Source organism: Genypterus blacodes, unplaced genomic scaffold (genome assembly GCF_046128005.1).
Source record: "Genypterus blacodes isolate CSIRO-AG114 ecotype Tasmania unplaced genomic scaffold, CSIRO-AGI_Gbla_v1 ptg000128l_1, whole genome shotgun sequence".
Classification (NCBI taxonomy): Eukaryota; Metazoa; Chordata; class Actinopteri; order Ophidiiformes; family Ophidiidae; genus Genypterus; species Genypterus blacodes.
In genome coordinates this window covers 1,460,290-1,480,405 of record NW_027466930.1, presented here as the reverse complement: position 1 = coordinate 1,480,405, position 20,116 = coordinate 1,460,290, and the positions used below count along the sequence as shown (strand labels likewise).

At 47.0% G+C, this 20,116-nt stretch overlaps 1 protein-coding gene across 1 annotated transcript in view; it reads right to left on the bottom strand.

Moving 5' to 3' along the window:
* Positions 1-551: 551 nt before the first annotated feature.
* The window catches only part of ctnna1 (catenin (cadherin-associated protein), alpha 1), a 55,067-nt gene continuing 35,502 nt past the window's right edge, over positions 552-20,116 (bottom strand). Inside the window, exons 14-18 of the mRNA XM_076162728.1 lie at positions 19,687-19,797; positions 17,621-17,802; positions 12,784-12,889; positions 3,253-3,387; positions 552-2,409 (exon numbers count right to left, since the gene is read on the bottom strand). Coding sequence (XP_076018843.1) covers positions 2,119-2,409; positions 3,253-3,387; positions 12,784-12,889; positions 17,621-17,802; positions 19,687-19,797 — 825 coding nt within the window. The 3' untranslated portion in view covers positions 552-2,118. The remainder of the gene's footprint in view (positions 2,410-3,252; positions 3,388-12,783; positions 12,890-17,620; positions 17,803-19,686; positions 19,798-20,116) is intronic.

Sequence of the window (20,116 nt, the reverse complement as noted above, 5' to 3'; positions counted from 1 at the left end):
AGCAGCTCCTGCCTTAATAAGCGGAGAACAACCTGCTTTATCTCAGCTGGGACACCTCTCACCCCGTTATCACCATTGTTCCCTCCTTGTACCTGTAAAACCTACAAATTTACACCCATTTTCTGGAGGCCGTCCAAAATGATTCTAGGTAATGGACAAAACCTAAAGCAGACATAGATCTCTGTCTCTCGTCTTCTCCCGACTGGCTCAAACAACCACTTACCACTCCACCACCAGACGCTTCATTCCCAGAGATTGTGTCTCAGATATTCAGTCGTGACTCTTTCTTAGCTCCACCATTGTACTTTTCAGTCTAAGCCAATTGTTGCAGCAAAACATGCACAGAAAATTGAGGAATTTGCGAACGAAGTGGTGAAGATTACCCACAACAGTGCAGCAAGTGGATTACAGAAGTTACAAGCATGTATTTTCACACCCGCGTCAGAGAGCCGGCGTGTTGTGGAGGAACGTATAGGCATCCATTCAGGTTGAATGGAGGAATAAACTTTCTGCAGGGGGAGAAACAGCATGAAAGACAGAAAGAAGCCGTGTCTCCATCTCTATGTTTTATTCAGATAAAGCCGACATGAATATGACAAAGCTGTGCAGTGGAAAGTGGAAGTGAGCTCTCAATGACAATTTCACAGCAAAATAATATAAACACTGCAGATTCAAACTCAAACACGACTACATACATAAGAATGTGAGAAAGACCTTATGAAGACCCCCCCCCCCCTTTCCCCTCCCTACCCCCGACCTTCTGAACGCCTGGATCTACAGCAAGCAACACCCCCACACGCCTGTCATACAAGCGCACGAGTGCCTTCGCCTGCTACAGTTCATAGATGTCAAATGAGCAGCAGTAAGATTCAGCCTGAGGAGCGCAGGACGCAGCAGGGTTTGAACGCCTGCCTGTAGACCGATGCAGCGCTATGCAGCAGATTAGATGTATGGCTGAAAAACAACAACTCCACGCTACAGTTTCTACCTAAAGCACGAGCCCCTTTCTCCTCCTGTTACACACTTTAAAGCTTCCAACACCCGGGGAGTCGTTCCAAGGCCTTTTACACCGACTACTCAACACAACACTCCAGCTACAGTATGATTGTACAGAATGTAAAATCTTTATTAGTGTTTGAGCTTTAAGCCTAGAAATTTAAACGCAGCACAAACAAAGAGCAGAGGTTAATGTCAGTCCAACCCCTGATGAGAGGGAGAGCCGCATCAGACACGTTCACACTGTGGAGGTGCGTTTGGTCTCATTGACAGTAGACGACGCCCGTCTGCTTTGGCACACGTGTGTCTTAGGACTATGTGCCGACAGAAACTCTTATCACCTTTGGTATGTCACGTGTCGTGTGCACAGGAAGGGAAAGATGGAATGATGTTTCGGGAATAACAGGGGAATTCCGTTTCCCTTCACAAATGTGACGGGGGAGCGAGTCAGTATCAGTCACACAGGACAGGGAATAGTGTTTTCAGATTCCATGTAGTGGCATAAGTATGGATATAAAGATATAAAGATGCAAGCACATATGGAAGAATGTTGACTTTGGTTCCTTACAAGTGAACCACAATATATTTAAAACCTCGGCTCAGCCTCTTTAATTATTGCTCCAGTAAAAATAAAAGGCGGATCAAATTTTGCATAGTTAGTATTTGTCAAGCACAGGTTGTTGTTACATACGTAGGTTACTGTGCCACAATCAAACATTATAGTGGAAAAAAAACACCGGCGACCCCACAGGTTTACTATAAAATAGAATACAAAATAATAATCAGTCCTTACATTAACTCTGCATTCCCTCTAATGAGACGGACAGAAATCAAGGGAAAGTGTAAAAATAAAGAAGCCTTTGTTTGTCCAGTTTGATTCCCCCTCTGACTGTGAGCTCCACAGTGGAAAACGATGACACAGACTAAAGCAAAATCAGACCTTTCATAGGAGAAATGATACAGAGGATACAGACGAGCTGTCCAAGCAAAGACAGTGTTAAGATTTCTGCTAAGATGAAACATTTTTCTTTCTGGTGGACTGACTGAGCTCTGATCTCTATAGAAACTCATTGGTGGACATTATTGTCTCTGACTGGTCTTGGTTCAGAAACGGCCCCGGCTCTAGATGCTATCCATGGCCTTGAACTCGCTCAGGGCCTGCACGGGGTTAATGTGTTTCTTCTGGGAGGACCTCTTCACACGGTTGGTCTGGCCGTCGTCCTGCTTCTCCCGCTTCACCAGGGGCTTCTTCTCGGGCGCCTTCATCCTCCAGGAGATGGCCGGCATGTTGAGTGACTGCATGGCCTGGCTCTTCTGGTACTTGGTGGAGGCGACGTAGGAGGCCTTCACAGTGGAGACCACCGTGTTCATCAGGTTCTTGGCCGCCTGGATCAGGGACATGGCACTGTCCAGCTGCAGGACATGTAGGAGAGAACAGCAGGGGGGCTTGTTAGACGTGGAGAGAAGGGGACAGTGCGGCTCCGTGTCGACATTACAATCTTTTTGAATTCCTGTCTGGCGGACATAAAGGGTTTTTACGTCTGGGGGGAGAACCAGGGTTTGTACCCAAGGGTTAACAACCTTCACCAAGTTTGTCTGGCATACACCGAGGTAAGAAATTTGAGAATATGGAAAAAGGTCACACTAATTTCATCTCCGCAGTTTAATAGCCTGTGAGACGGCGGTGACAGTGTGAGGAAGAAGCCCTTCTCTCATTGGACAGAGAGGAGAGGATTCTTTACATTGTGCGTCTATAGGAAAGCATACATTTACATCCATGTGGCTCCTAAGTGGTTAATTAGTTCTCAAAAGCGTCTGTGTACATAATCTTAGTCACCGTCTCATCGTAGCGAGAGGGAAAGGTTAGGAAACACCGAGCTAACGGAAAAGAAATCAGTATTTAGTCATTTCATGCAAAAGTATAAAAAGCTGCAGAGTGAAACTAAACTCATCTTCATCAATCCTTAGTAGCATTCATTCATACGTGCTGATTAAAAAACATAATTACAAAACGGCCTCATGCACTTAACACGTTCCATTATCTTTGAATATAAATAATTAGCTGTTATTTATCTTATCTTGCTTATTTGTTACGCTCGCACCCCCGCGCCAAAGACGGAGACGCTGCAGCATCGGGTGAATACACAAACACACAAAACGTGTCTGCCATCGGCTGCTGCGACTAGGGGAAGAATCCGTATCAAAGTGTGGCGGTAATAATATCCGTCCACGGGTTCAGGAAGGCTCTGCACTCACCCCGGAGACGACCAGCTCTCCTCCCAGGTTCTGCACCTCGGCCTTGACCTTGCTGCAGATGTTGAGCTGGTGGCAGTACAGGGCGATCCGCTGCAGGTAGGCCAGCAGGTCCTGCTTACAGGTGGAGTCGGGGCACTGAGGGAGAGAGAGAGAGAGGGGAGGGTAAGAGGTGTGTGAGTAACGGCGCGGTGTTAAAGATAGGAACACAAAGGCGGGCAAGCAGGTAGAGAGGCTGAGCGACGTCTGGTCTCAGTCACTTAAGTCATTTCCTCCCTTCCGTCTAAATTTAAGAAATATTTCCGTTCCAGGCGTGCGAGGATCTGGCGCTTTATCAAGTGGAGTTAGCGGGAGTGTGACAGGTAACGGAGACGCTGGCATCAGGGCCGCGCAGGGAGGCTCCATGACACACACACGCACTCACACACACGCCCACACATCCTGGAGGACCGATAGCTCATCTTCACAGTGTTACGCCAGATCAAATCACAGAGAATGCTAATGCTATTATGAGGAGACGTCGCTGTCAATCAACTCCCTCTGCATAGTGGCGATGATATAAGACAGATTTGAAGTATTTTTAATAGAAGAGCTCAATACGGCGTAATACACACAACAGAAACGTGGAACAGATGAGGAGTGTGTGTGTGTGTGTTTGCAGTAATTACATGAAGCCGTTTTCCCAGCCGTCGGTAATCTGTTTGAATTATAGTGCTTGGGAGAGAAAGTTGGGTAACACCTGATCCCCGTGGTCTCCATGATGACCTTAGCTGCACTTTAACGTCGCAAGGCTAAGAAAGCACTCAAGGCACTTCTGTAAATATAATTAATTCTCAGAGGGAAGATGAAACGGATGAGAGGTTGGGTTCAAATGTCTGCCGCCGTGTGTTTGACACCGCGGCTTTTGACGACGACCGGAGGAGTCTGGCTCGAGTCCGTCGTGTCAAAAGTGCTCAAAAACCGCGAAGAGCAAAAAAAAAAAAAGAAAGCAGCAGGCTCTCAAAAAGATCCCTCTCATCCAGAAGAGCGTCGTAAAGCCGTCGCCACGCAGATAAAAGCGCCAGAGTATCTCATTTAGCGGTGGCAGCCTTTGAGAACGACTTTATCTGATCATAATTAGACCGGGCTGCTACCTTGGAACATCGCTTTCCACCGCTTTCCTAGTTTGCTAAACAAGCTTCCTGCCAGGACGATGATTAGGCTGAAGTACTCTTCGTCGCTGCTCATCTAGGGAGGGATGTAAACACCCTCGTGGGGGTCTGACGTCTTTCACTAGATCCTACCAGAGTCCGGGGCAACGACCTGGCAGCCCCGGCCGCCGTAAAGGAATAACAATGGGCCGCGGACGTGGAAGCTGGTCTCCTCGGCTACTAAACCGGCCCGGCTGGGGGAGGAGGAGGAGGAAGTATCGACTCTCGCAGCAGTTATTTGCAGGCATTTCTGTTGTTCGAAGCAATCATTTTTCTGTACGGTTGGCTGATTGGGCAAAATGTTCCACTTGGCCACAGTCGCCACTTTCACTGGCGCAGCTGAATCTTTGGCAGGAGCGGCGGTGTGTGTGGCGCTCGCGGCCACAGGAGCTCCAGTGAACAATGACTGCCTAATAGATACCCAAACCAAATCACACAAAACACTCAATAACAGACTAAATTTGTTAAGTGTCACTTTCACAGAGCGGCGGTGTAGCGCCGGGGTTAGCCGATCCTTAAATGGGACAAATAACCGCATGACGTCTGCTGAAAAGCCAAAGTGGAGCTGGAGGTGAGTCTCCTCCCGCTGTGTGGCTCACTGTACAGGACGAGGCCGTCCGTGAGCTCATTACTGCAATTTACATCAGCACCGCTGCGAAAATTGTGCTTCTGACGTCTGGCGCGGTGATGAAACCGGACACATTCAGATGAAACAAACCCACAAAACCCAATCCGGTGAACTCGCCCAATCACCAAAACCCAATTCCTACCGCCGGCTGTTAATTCCCCGAGCGGCGAGAGAGAGAGAGAAGGTGAAGGGAAGGTAATGGCAGCCAATCTTTTAACTGATAGCGGGGCGGGGGCGGGGGCGGGGGGGGGGGGGATCTGGGCTGCGTGCTGACACATCGACAGCGAGGAGCCGGCGGGGTCACGGTGTCAGGCGTAAGTGTTGAAGTAAATGTCCGTGAGTGGAGACAAAATGAAAAGGCACTTTGAATGACTACCAGAGAGAAAATAGACACTAGACATTATGGGTTTGCCTTCACTTCAAATGATTAGGCCCATCCGTCTCTACACGCCGTATTAGCTATCTAGACCCGTAAAAATACATTTGGTATTTCAACCATAGGAAGAAAAAAAAATGGAGGATAGGGAAATGTTTGGGGTGGGTGGGGGTCAGGATGTTTAGACTCTTCAAACAGAGCAGGACTTATGAAGCCTCCAATCCTGCCGAGCCCATCAGCGTCCCTGGTGGGTGTGTGGAGCGCTCGGCTGGATGCGCCGCTCTCTTCCCCCGGACTCACGGCCTCGCATGCATGCAATTACACACTGACCCCGGCTCAATCATATTCCGCTCATGCCGGAGCGGTGGGGTCACCAAATGAAGGAAAAACACAAAGAATACACACACGTGCATCCTTTGGTCTTAGGACAAAATAAGAGAATCTACACTTTTGCCACATTGAGATACAAACTATAGGTCAATCAAAGCCAGGCTATAACGGGGGAGATCCATTAGGTGCCTTATATTAGTGAGGGCTCCATAGTGGTCTTGTGGCATTATTCATGAAAGACTAGATCATTTCTATCAGTCCCATTCACCCATGATTAATAAGGACTGCTGTGGAGAGGAGAGAAATGTAAGAGCTGACATCCTATTAAAGAAAAGGTAGGGGAAAAAAAAAAGCCAATGCAAGAGAAGATGGAAGAGACAGAGCTGGAGGGGGTGATGATCATACAGGAGAGGGCGAATACGGGGCTGGAGACGGGAGAAGGGAGAAGGGAAAGCGAGGGGAATAAGAGCAGAGAGGAAGGGACAACCAGAGACGACATGAGGATGAGGAGCGAGCCACAGGGGGAACAGTAGGGAGGAGTAAATAAGCAGGGAGGGGGGGGGAAACCAAAGGGGATAAGATGTAGAGGAGTGGATTCTACCATAATGTGTGTGTGTGTGTGTGTGTGTGTGTGTGTGTGTGTGTGTGTGTGTGTGTGTGTGTGTGTGTGTGTGTGTGTGTGTGTGTGTGTGTGTGTGTGTGTGTGTGTGTGTGTGTGTGTGTGTGTGTGTGTGTGTGTGTGTGTGTGTGTGTGTGTGTGTGTGTGTGTGCGCATGGGGTAAGAGCAGAGACCTGGGATGAGGCTGAATGCAGCAGCCATGCTAATGAGGGCTGGGGGAAGTATTCAGAGGGCTGAGAGCAGGGCACTGTGAAAGCATCACTTGTGCTCGCACTCAGCTCAGCTGCTGGCTTCACTCAGCACTCAGGAAATTCTGCAGGGTGACATGTGAATACATTAGCCCGGCGAGAGGAGAGATGAACGCCGCGGCCCGCGTCGCTGACAAACAGACAGAGGCCCGATCTGCGCTGAACTTAAGGCGCTGCTCACACGCTGATGGAGCGATTTAGGGAGCTCACATTCCCCCAAAATGCACTAACTACTTTCATTTAGGTGACAATTCGTTTCCCATTTCGTTGCTGGAAGCCTGAACCCTGGAAAGTCTCGCCCACAGTGTTTTCCGGCGCAGAATGAGAGTATGCTGCCGTTATTTCCCCCCCTTGTGGTTTGAAAGTGTTTCTTGGGCGGCCGAGCTGATGTGAAATGCCCCTCACACCTGATGATGCAGCTCCTTTCCCTCCCTCCCTCCCTCCCCGTGCTGTGTGGCCAGTTATGAAGTGGGACATAGTTAACCTTGCTTGGTCAGCGCCGGCTGAGAAATAGCGCAGCACAAAGACGGGGCTCGGGAGACTTCATCACACACCTCTGGATCTCTCTAAGACAAAGTGATAAAAGGTTGAGTCACCATCTTTCAGACGAGCCGGGCAGCAGAGGCATAAAATATCGGGCCGGCTTTGGTTTTGTCTGGCCGTCAGTAACAAGGTGACTTTTACAAGACTTCTCCATATTCTAGATGTTCTAAATTGGAGCCGAGCCCGTGTAGGTGTGGGGGAGGATCTTTATTGTTTTGCTCTGTAATGTTCTCAATGAAATTCCGCCCCAAATATGACACAGCCCACGAAATGAGAGGAACAAGAGGGAAGAAGGATGTGAGGCGGGAGAATGACAGAGCAGCGTGGGGAACAAAGGGGGTTTGCCGTGATTGATGTTGGCCAACGTCCCATGATATAAATGATGATGAGGAAGGTCCGGTCCCCATCATTGGAAATGCCACGCAGTTTCTCTGAATTCCATTATGCGGAGCGGAGACAGAGGCAGAGCCGCTGCCCGATGCTGACCTTTCAGGACGTGTCACCCAGGGGAAATGCCAGCTTCCAATATGTACAGAGGCGGAAGCGTTTTAATGTGCTGCTGCCAGCTACCTGTCGCCAGAGTGGCAGTAGGTGGTGAACGTGGAGAAGTCCTCGGTTTTTCCAGGCACCTCATCTCCTCTATTTGATCTAAATGATGTAAATGCGAGTGTCTATTGGCTTCGTCTAGATCAAACGGGAAAGAGGATTCATCTAACTGCTAACACGGAGCGCTCCTGGATGTGACTGTGACTGGTGGATTTTGAATCATTAAAAGAATCGGCTCATTGCTGTCACTCAATCTCTGTGCCTTTGCCCGCCGCGCATTGGCAGCGTGACCGGGGAGACGAGGAGAGAAGGGACAGCTGAAAAAGGGAACGACTCCTATTTCATACCGGTCTCAATTAACCGTTTATGTGATGTTACCGTCGTGTGCCTGAACGAAGCACGAGATCCAAGAGTGAAAATAGAAACAAGGAGAACAGCAATGTGATGTCCAGTCATCTTGAAGACGGTTCATAGCCTGAGGGTGTGTTGGCGCAGGGATTAAAAATGAAAGCGTGCAGAGAAATGCCAAGAGTGGCCGACTGACGCACTGGGAGAAGAAAATCTGAAGGATCTTACAGTTAAGACATAAAAATGAAGAATACAAGCTGAAGATGGACAGACTCCCTCGTCAGGCGGCCCGTCTATGCACTGATTAACTCTGCCAGCGTGCTGACTTTGTCTGTGTAGCCTAGTTAATGTGCCGTTCATTAGATTCCGTCCATCTGGTGCTGATCCTGTTACTGCGGGTGACTAAATATAAAACTGTCACAGTCTAAAGTTATCAATCAACATCCATTTTCAACAGAATGATGATAGCCATATCCCCTTCCCTCATGGCACCTGCTAAAAAGGATGCTCCCATATTTGCGTGGGGCCAATTCAATCACAGTGGCACTTGGGAGCGTTAATGTGACACTGGAACAGACAGACAGAGTCGCAGTGTGACAGGAGGAAAAGCGAGCTGGGGGCAAGCCAAAAATATTGGCTTTAGAGGTAACCACGGGGACCAATTAGAGGGCCCTCATCAATTTTTAATGTTCACGCTGCACCTGTCAGTCAGCTGCTTCACTCAAATACTTGTAAGCAAAAGTGATAACTTAGCACAGCTGCAAGAGAACAGGAAGGTATAGACAGGTGTGTCAAATGATTTACACTTCTGGGGCTTTTTGACATTCAGACTGACTTTTACTTGGAATAAACCTTCACTCCTTTAAAGCTCATTTGATACCCGACAGCTCCAAATCCTCACATGAGGTATGACCTATACTGATTCATTAAATATTGAAGCGTTTTCACACTTCGGCATTATGTAATCAAGTATTTTAAGGCAGCCCAAAAACGCTTTCTATCATCCGCTCGTCAAGGTTGTGCCAACAGGTACGGAACAAAAGACGTGTTGGCCGCTTGTTCCTGCGCCCCTGGGGGCCTTTAAAGGCCACATTCCTTTTATTAAATTCCTTCAAAAGCAAATGATTGATAGGACGTCTTCAGTAAAAAATCACCATAGGCATGTGCTCCTTTTCAAAGCAAGTGGTTAAATCCATGGAAACAAAATGAGTGGGCACACAAGCGTAGCCTGGCGAGGGTCGTGTTTGAAGTGCAGCCGGCTGCGAGTTGACCCTTGAACTGCTGACCCAGGATATTTGAAGCGCTCTGGGTTATTTTGCCTTTATACTGCAGTGAGTAATTTACAGCCCTGTCCGCTGTAAAGCGTCTTGGGCCAGAGCCGGGATTAGACTGTGACCACCACCACGGCCCAGGGATCACCGTAAATCTCTGCTGATTGAATGCAAATTGGAAAAGTACAGTATGTACGCTGGTATACATCATGACAATAAAACACACACACACACACACACACACACACACACACACACACACACACACACACACACACACACACACACACACACACACACACACACACACACACACACACACACACACACACACACACACCCTCCGTTTGTGTGTAACATGCCAGTGTGTGTACATGCCAGTGTGTGTGTGTGTGTGCAAGTGGACAGGCAGTGGGAATTTATGGGGCTACATGGTGGCTAACACATTTGCATTATAAATCTCAATTACATGGTATTATTTGTTTACCAGGCCGCTCAGATGGAATTCTCACACGGTGCCCTGCAGAGGAGGGTCATAAATTCTTAATAAACTGCAGTGCAGACCTTTGTACGGCGCTGACCTAAATCTTGCAGCTCATCTCTGCACTACACTTATTCCTTTAAACTTTAATAAGGCTCTATTACACACATTTAACCGTTCTTTAGTAACCCACGTCCACCTGCGCTTCCCTGTCGAAAAATAATTTGCACGCGTAACACGGCGTGACACGGTCTTGTGCGGGGGAGACACGGGAGCGAGGCGAGGCGAGGCGCGGCGCTATCAGTCTGGGACCATCTGCCGACGTGCTTCATATGAAGAGTCGGCCCTCGTAGGCTGTTCAGGCCAGAGGCACGGAGCCGAGTGATTAATATGCCGAGGTTAATGAGCAGTCCCAGCTTTGCCTTTGCTCCTCTGACTCCTTCTGACAGTGTGTGCGTCTTAATGGTGATTCGCTCGAATGTGGCTGCTGGAATATGCCCAACCAACCAACCAAGCGGGTCTTTAGTGGGCCTCTGGCTTTGTGAACAGATACAGTATGCTCCTAAATATAAACCACCTATGTAGATAAATAAAATAACTAGCACCTGGTGATTACGCTGCTAATTAAAAGGCAAATCACTCTTAATGGATTCATCTCTCAGGAGGGGTGTTCCTTTTTTTCCCCACACACACATAGTATGCCCCCATCTAATGTCCTCTCCCAATCCTCCATCATTCTTCCCCCCCTCCTCCGTGTCCATCTTGCGAGCGCAGCCTGATGTGTTGTGAGTGTCGCCTGGTCTGCTTGTGTTTGGGTCACAGAGGCAGAGAGGGAAGGGTTGAGGGGCTGAATGCGGGGGCATTCTCATGATAAAGCTCGTTATTTATTCATACTTTGAGTGCTTCAAACCCCCAAATCCCATAATAGTGTACCCACACAAACACGTGCATGTGAGCAAATACAAAGAAGTGATGAGCGTCTACAAATAGTTGTCGTTTGGGGGGGAAGACAACAGTCCCATACCCGTGCACATGTGCTTCCAGGAAGGCAGGCAAGCCAACAGACGCCAAGTTCACACACCTGCACGGTAGCCCCATCTGTTTTCTTTGGGGGATAACACTGTTTTCATTAAGGTGTATCACTAGCTTCAAAAGCAGCAGTGAGGAATACAAACTGGCTGGCTTATTCTCTTCTCACACGGCTCTGAAGCAATTACTGTATGTCAGTACCAGTAAGAGCTCTTGTTTGTGACAGACATGGTTTTGTGTTATGGAGGCTCTAAACGCATTTTAAATAAAACATAAACAAAGAGCGGGGCCTCGTCCGGGCCGGCAGCACATTACATCAGATTATGAAGGGGGAGATCCGACTGCAGATGTTCCCAGGCAGCGGTGGCTTAATAAATGTGCTCCTGCTGCCTAACAGGAGAAAGGTCTCTAACCTTTTACTGCACCGCCTTAAAAGTCGTGACAGTCTCGTCTGTGCCTGAGAATACAGACACACAAACACACCCGACACGTCTACCAGGACTCACTGCAGGGGAGACGCTGTTAGAGGACGGAGCTCTGCAGAAACAGCAGCCAGTCTGTCGTCTAGAATGTGTTCTTGTGCAAAGTGAGTGTTTGACTGCAAATCGGGTCGATCTAGGTGTGGGTAAAAAAAAAACATGTTTATATTATTAAAATGAATGGCTGTGCAGGATTAATGAGCCTTGGCTGAGGTATGTGCTGAGTACTGAGGGGGGTTGACTTCACAAATGCCCAGCAGCACAAGAATAAAAGTGTTCTCACAACATAAATGACTGCTAAGACAAAAGCAATGGAATGAAACCACACAATTGACGAGTAAATTATTAACCAGGGCCTTGAGAATGCGGGCCACAACTATTCCGACGCAAATTATTAATAACGGCGTAAGATAATAGGCAAACAGAATTGCTAACGACCGACATAAAGCCGACTCCGGCGTCTAAACTGCCCTTAAATGTTCAAATCGAATGAAGTCATTACTTAATGATGAGTCTTTATGCTGTTATGACATTTTGCCAACATATCAGTGGAGATGTCAGCTGGAGCAGAGCGAGGCAGAGAGACTGGCGGCGCTTGCGTGTTTTATCTAAATTGAAATCTTACAGCAAACATCTGAAGTCAATGTTTACCTCCTTGACTGACTGTGTTCTTAGATAGAAGAGGAAGAAACCCACAGTTGGTTGATCAAAACAACGGAGGCGAGTGATTTCCTCACCGCAGAAGATCGTGTCAGCCTCAATCTGACAAGCACGTCCTCTTACAAGCATCACAGCTCAACTCATCCATGATTGAACAACAAAATATATAATGTACATATTGCAGACACGTGGCTAAGTTGGGGGATAAATCATGTAGAGCTTCTCCCTGAGGAGCGCTACAGTGCGAGTGTTTAAGTGAAATACGAGGCCATGGATGATTGAATGTGTACGCCCCCCCCACCCCCCCGTGTCAAGGAGCATCGTCTCTGCGGCTCGGCGATGTGGAGAGCCGGTGGAATTTGGAACTGGGGAGTGTGACATGGAAAGACATTCGGAGGGGGGAAGATCGGGGAAAGACACTGGTGAAGACCGACAGGGGCTCATGAATAATGCAAACGGTAGAAACTGTGTTTTCTCCTCCAAAATAAATGTTTCAATGTATAAAATACAAACGTAAGCATCCGTGCAGGCAGAGACCGCACATAATGAACGACTTTTAAGGAAAGACAAATAAAACACGGGGCTTAACACCGACGGCAGCGTGGAAAAAGCTTTCCACAGCCCTGCCCCACATTTTCACCAATACTTTCCGCCACATCAGTATCTGTCGTTCATAATGCGTCTGAAACATGTAAACACTACGTTAAAAGGGTATCGGCATGTTCATAAATAGGCGTGTCTATCAGCGGGGTAACAGTTTAGTTCCCGTGTTTGTTTTCCACTTACGTTGTCGGCGATGGTGCGGCCCAGTTTGTCCATCCTTGATCCAGCCTCTGCAATCTTCTTGGCAGCACTGATGACGTCAGATGTATTCTTCAGTGGCCCCTTCCCCCTAGGAACAAGGAAAAAAAGAAGAAGCAAAAAGATAACTCAATGATCTACTGCGGCCTTATCCAATATGCAAAAGGAGCGTCTCGGTCGCGGAGCTGCGGTTTTGTTTTTGAAGGTTGTTTTTCAGTCAATATGTATGCGAGTACCGACAGAAAACGGTGATTTATAGGAACACTTTGTGGACGCAGAAGAGAAATCCATGTGCGTGCTGCATCACCATTCCACATGCAGAATACAAACGCACGCAGCGGCGGATCCATATTGTTCCACCAAGGTTGAGAGTGTTTTATTACCCACTAAAGGCAGAGGTGCAGCCTTCAACAGAGGCCATCACACTGGAGCTCTGGACAGTGTGGAGGCCCCTTGCAACCTTCATGTGTTAACCTCTAACATTTGCCCCCTCTTCAATCTGCTTTCATTAGACAATAGACCATCACATCTTCCTTCTCTGCCGTTTATGGGACAAAGAGAAGGCGATTAAAGACGTCACGGGAGCTGAAGGTTTTGGTCGACGCCATCGTGCCAACGTCTCCCTCTTCCTTCTGCACCATCCAAACTAAACTCCAGCCCAACACAGTACAGTCCTAACCTGAATCCCTGAAATGCTTGTAAGCCATTTGCCTCCACAAGGGACTCTGGGACATAGTTGGCAAGTCGCACCAATTGGATTCAAAGCCGCTCTCTCCAGGCTAAAAAAATGAGCCATCCAACCCAGAGCAGATGGAATTTCGTGTTCTGTTCTCTGCCTCGCTCCTTTCCTCCCCTCCCATCTCCGACCTTTACCCTCTGCTGCCGTCCCTCTGCTGCTCCATTGTGAGGCAAATCAGGGTGCAAGAGGGAGCGTCCACGCATCACAGCACAGACGGGAAAGTTCTCCTCTTTGGGGACAACTTGACCCCTGAGACAGAGCTGAATGTACTGTGGCTGGGGTTTGGAGGTGGGAGTAGGGGGAGGGGGGGGGGGAGACCTGCATGGGGTGTTTTAAATGGATTGTCACACAGCGTTGTGGTTGCTTCCCTTCCTTTATGTATAACTTATTCATGTACAATCATATTTATGTATAATCCTTGTTTAAACATAAAGCAGCCTGAAGAAACAAAGCGCAAACATTTCAAATTCCGGCTCAGTGGCTAAGTGACTGTTTTGCAAAAGGAAAAGCCACATAGGACACAGGCAAGAAAGTGTGTGTGTATGTGTGTGTACTGTTTTACCCTTATCAGATTTTCATAGTGGGTGTATTGATGGTAAAGGGGCTGGGGAGCCTGTCAGGTCTGGTGACAGCCCCAGGACTCCAGATGGGTGTAAGTCACATTGGACTGAGCGCTCGGCAGCATCGTACGCTGTAAGACAGGTGGGCTCCCAAATATGTAGTATGCTCCCCGAGCCACGCATGTCTTATTCATGAGAGCCACCGCACCGCCATAAGCAAAGAACGAGTCAACAAGAATCTCCCGCTCCTCTCTCTCTCTCTCTGGAGATTTGTGAGGGGAAGGGGAAGAGGCCTGAATCTATTACTTCATACCACATTAACCTTGGCAAAGCTGTGTGCCAGCTCAAGGTTGAGAGGGCAATAATTTGGGTGTGGGATGAATTAGCCAGCGAGTGACCTTCCACAGGCTCCGGCTGCAAGTGACAGTGAATGCATAAGGTGAAGATGTATAGGCAAGCAGATAAAACGTGTGCCCTCTCTCTGTCTCTCTCACACACACACACACACACACAGAAACACAGAGAAATCCAAAGTCTGAGTCAGTAAGAGCAGCTACTTCATCAACAAAGCCTCACAATTGAACACAAGCTGGGTAACTTGGCAACCAGGGGTGAATGCTTATCAGATGCATGTTTTATTATGACCCAAAAATAATGTTAGATTCAAAATGATATACATGCATGCAAGTTAGAGCAGAGTGTGACTCATTTTGGGCGGTCTGAGTCTAGAGTCAGAGTCTGGTTGGCAGCGGCGTTCTGTTTGTGTGTGCATGAAGTTGGCCATCACGCGGCGTCGGATTGATCTATTTGTTGTTTTGCCGGCTGGTAAATTAATCTCAGGGCTGTATGTTAAATTTGAGCCAGAGATGCAGGAACATTTAGAGCGAGCCTCGCCGCATTACGCTTCTTAAATTTAGCATCATTGTTAAGCTTATTTGCGCTATAGAGGAAGCGTGAATGCAGAGTAGTGGGAGAGAGGAAGAGACAGACCCTGGAGGCTACGCTGTGTCTCGCTTTCTGTGTGCTGAGTACGGGGCTGAAGGTCTCTACTTACTGCCAGTTAATGCCATACATTTTCCTGAATCTCACAAAAATAAAAAACTATTTTGCAAATTCAGCGCGGACTAAAAACTTCCCCCCTGCAAGCACATTTAAGGTTCTGGCTTTATGTTAAACTCTCATCTGATCTTTGCATTTCTGGAGAACACTGGCTATAAGTGATTCCTCTCCAGGCACCCGTCCTTCTCTTATGTCGAATGAGTTAATGAATGAACTTGTCCATCATGCAACTAAACTCACAACCTAACACCTAAATGGGTTGGATTCCATTTAGTATTTGACAATCCAACACACAAACACACTCAGCCTGCCATCACACTGCCTGATCTGGACCATCAAGCAGAGACAGACCAATTTCAAAACGAGCGAATCCATTTTCCCAAAAAGCTTGATTAAGACCAAACACAGTTGGACTGTCATGTGCGCGTCCCTGCACACCATTACACACACAGCACGGATGCATGAACGGCCCATCATCGCCTTTAAAACAGGAAAACACATAACAGGTGTAGAGACAGGAGTTGCTGGAGTCTGTACGAGTACAAATGAAGCCAGTGAGGAACCTTTGCCAATGGCAGTATTACTAACAAGGTGGGAGAGTTTCATTCAAGTGTTTGTGTTTCTAAATTTAGACCTTTTCTTCTTTGTTCCTTCAATTCTGGTCAGGAAAGGGATGCAAACAAAATGACTTTGAATTCTTCTTGTTGAAATCAAGAATGGCTTTAGCTGTGCCAGTGTCAGGCTTTCATCATGCTGTTCTAAGGTCACTGTAGCTTTGAGGCGGCTCCGTGTTTATCAATACATATCTACAGCCTGGCTGAAAGCAGGCCCATTTGCCTTTTACACTGCTGCCTCTCTCTCTGCACAGCCACCATCATCTCTGCACCACTTAGATTTCTCCTCCAGCTCGGATGATCAGAATAGAAATTTGACTTTTTTTCCTTACTGTTGATACATGAGATGTGTGTGTGGGTGAGGAAGATGCACAATAAAAACCTGCTTGGCTCTTCATGTATAAATTCAGATTCAGTCCACTGTGCCTGAGGGTTTGATTCTGCCTATACCAGGTCTGGGGGAGGTGCTTAGGTTGTGCGTTCATTTTTCTAGAATTAATATTGGAATGTGCATCCATTCTATAGACAAACGCAAACCTGATTTATTTATCTAACATCTTAAGCATGCTACTAGGTTCGATTTATCATTCCCTCTGTACTTACAAGAGTGTATGACAGGCAACAGTGTGTAGAACCTATCTCAGTCACAGGCTTGTAAAAGAAAGACTCACAGAACACACACACACACACACACACATATCTACTGAGCTGGAGGCCTGTGGTATGGTATGTTGGACAGGATCAATCTTTGATGGATTCTGTATTGGATTTCTTGCCTTTCAAAACATTGCGTTGGCTGTTGATGTGGAGTGTAGTGCATGGGGTTCTGGCAGACAGGTTGGTCATTCATCTACATTGAATGGTACAGTAATAATTGCAACATTTATCAAAGGACTTCTCTACAAAAGCATCAATACTTGGAATTATAATATGATGAATTCATCATTACACCTGATCGCTGTCCACATTTATCTTCCGTCGCAGATTTTAACCGTGAGATTTGTGGGATTCGTATCCAAGGGATGGATATTTGGTTACTTTATCATCTGATTAACCTCTGCTGGCTTTTTCTTCTCAACTAGACTCTGTGAAGGATGAATCATGGTCATCCTCGCTGGCTGTGCTCAAACAGACCGTGTAACATTTAACAGTGCACACACAGCTTCAGATGCGACGTGCCGTTTATGCATATTAAAAAAATTGGAGGAGAGAGGAAAAAAAAAAGAGCAGAAACCCACCTACAGTGCTGCTTAAAGGAAAATGAAAAGCGTTGATGCGTGAACAGTTGTGGAAGATGGCTGCGTAGTATTTTGCATGTGTAGGAAAATGTTGGGGAAACAAATGTCGGCTTACTGGCTGATTGCTTTTGACACAGGTTCAACTTATACAGGCGTCATGTCCGGGGGGCATTTTGTCATCGCACATCCATGGAATATTATTGTACAATGACTAATTTCACATTATGCAAGTTAGATAACAAGCGGATCAGCGGGCCGAGTTGTTATCAGCACGGTGATTTAACCAGCAGAAAGCACTCACAATAGCAATCAATGAGTGATTATGCCTTGTTCTTTGTAATCAACTCTAACGCTATGCAAGTTGTTCACTGCTGAAGGAAGCATGTAGTGAGCTAAAGAAAAACATTCATTAGATGTCAAGTAAGCAGCAGTTATTCTATATTTGCTTAACTCACTGACATTGTCTACATTTACACAGCTATTTTTTTCTGTCCAAGTAGAGAAAATAGCAAAAAATGTTGCTCTGGGGTAAGAAAGCTTTTACTTGCTTGAGCTCAACTGAAGAATGAGCCAGAGGAGCGGTGTGAAGCGGGGGTGTCGGTCCTAACTCACCTGGTGAAGTCTGTCATCTCCATCATGATCATGCACATCTGCTTAGCCAACACGATGATGTCGTTGCCGCTGTCGTCCCACTTGGACACCTCAGCATCCAGCTTGCTCTTCTCCTCCTGGAAGCTTGCCACCTGTTCTGCAATCTTTGCCCTCTGCTCCTGTGGCAACTGAGCCATAATGGCCTGAAGGAGAAATCATGGAAGACAAGGAGGGTTAGAACAGTATACATCAACATACAAGTGTTAAGGACTTCTTTGTAAATGCGGAGACTCACTACTCATTTCATGTATTTCAACTAATGCTTGAGCAGCCACTGAGTTAGAATTATGTGATAGAGCATCCACTGTAAGGAGGACGGTCATACTTGCAACATCTCTCCCCCCCCCCGTTGTATTTAACTCTGTAGGTCTGGCCATTAAGGAAGATCAATACCAGGACATTTATTCAGCTGCAGTGAATATAATGTGCAAATGTGTTTAGCACCATTTCTATCCATCCTCTTGGGGGAGACGTTTAAAGGGCAGCTTCCAAACAGGCAATCAGCCGTGAATGAGCCGGTGAGACTGAGTTGGACGGACACCTTAGAGCAGGAAATCAACCAGCACAGCACTGCAACCATGCAGTTACTTGTAAATAAGAATTTGTCCCTGGAGTCGTCTTAGCTGAGACAAAGCTACTCAGGGACGAGTAAAGAGGAAGGGCCCGGTTTCAACAGCTATAACCAGATCAACTTTTATGTGTAAAAGCTGCTGGGGTCTTTTGAGCTTATTTGAGCTCAACTCACTTGTGTGTGTTGTCAAATCTCTTAAAGCCATAATCAGATTCTGGAGTTACAGTTTAATTATTCATTTAAAAGGGTTGGTGACTAGATCGAGACACACATAAGCAGGGCCACCAATGTAGCACAACTCCTTCAGACAGCAGGTCTGTATGAGAAGATGCTCTTTTCACTAAGGCTCTCTTTAATGAGACAAAATAAAACGTGTTTACAAGCAACCTGCAGGTCAGCATTTACATGGATTTAGACTTTAGGGCTAGTAAAATGATTAATTCAATTAAAACTCTTGTTTAGGGTGCAGCTGGTGACATTACACAGCGGTTCTCAATCCTGGACCTTGTGTATTGTGGCACTGTATGTTTCATTTGTCTCCCTGCATTAGCCCCACCTGATTGTCTTGATAGTCCTAACAATCCTAGTTTAGCTAATCATTTTCAAGAGACCACATCTGTCCAGCATGCGTGCTCTACAGCTGTTCATCCTACAATGCCACTACTGTGACTCTGCTCCACTGTAGCATGAGAGAGCCACACTAAGGTCTTTGGGAATGCAGACAACCTCACTTGGGGCACCAGCACTCATTGCCACAGAGAGGGCTAGAGTGGCACCTCCATCTGCTGCTGCTGGGAGTGAAGGGGCTGCTAGGAGAACCACACAGCCTCAGATTAAAGGATGCTACATCAGTTAGTGAACACACACACTGAACTGGAATCTATCTCTCCCCTCCATCCTGGATAGCTACCATCACACGATGTGCTTGCAGCTGACCCCCCTCCCGTCCCTCCCACGGTCTCTTCACCCTCTTTACTTGTGGCAGATGGTTTTGAAGCATCTGAGCTCTGCAGAACTCCATCGGGCTCTCAGAGTGATCATTGTTTGGGTCGTTTCTATCCGTGTGTGCACAACATCAGAGACACAGTTGTACTCGAGAGCGGCACATGCAGGGAATGATACATAAACGTTGGCAATAGAAAAATGATAAAGGATCCTAAACGTATCAAGATTGTGCCAGGAACACATTCTACACTGTGCTGTAAAATGACCAAGTGACTGAAATACCAAATGGCTTCATATTATGCAATATCCTTGTAGGCATTTCATTCTACAACATTTTATCACTACAGGGAAGGGCAGGAGAATAAGCTCATATTTGTCAAGCATCTCTTCAGGATGTATCTGCTCCATGAAACACTAAGGAAAGCAAACTTCTACATGAAATCATTCTGGGTATACATTTGTATCCTTAATGAGTGACACGCGAATGGAATGTGTCAGATCGTTCACTCACCCGAGCGCTCTGGCCGGCGAAATGCTGGTCATCCTCCGTCTGCACGCTGGTCCTGCTGCGAACATCAAAGTCCTCCGTCTCAAAGTCAGAGTCGTCCAGCTCTTCGGGAGTCTTTACCAGGAGGACAGAGTGGAGGGAAGGACAACAGAGAGGGGAGAGAGAGCAAAGAGTTACACGGACGGGACGGGAAAGAGAAGGGACAACATAGGAAAAGAGTAGTTAGCTGCGAATGTAAGATAAAAAATAATGTTGGTGTACTACAGCCCTGAGCACTATTAAATAACCAACCAGCTTACGATCTATGAGAAGTACTTTGGTGCTGCCAGCCATCAAATAAATATCTTCCCCCATTGCTTGGTACTGGAAATCGTAAACTCCAAATGAATTTGTAAATCACGTCTAATGTGCTGTCCAAGCATTTCGAGGGGGA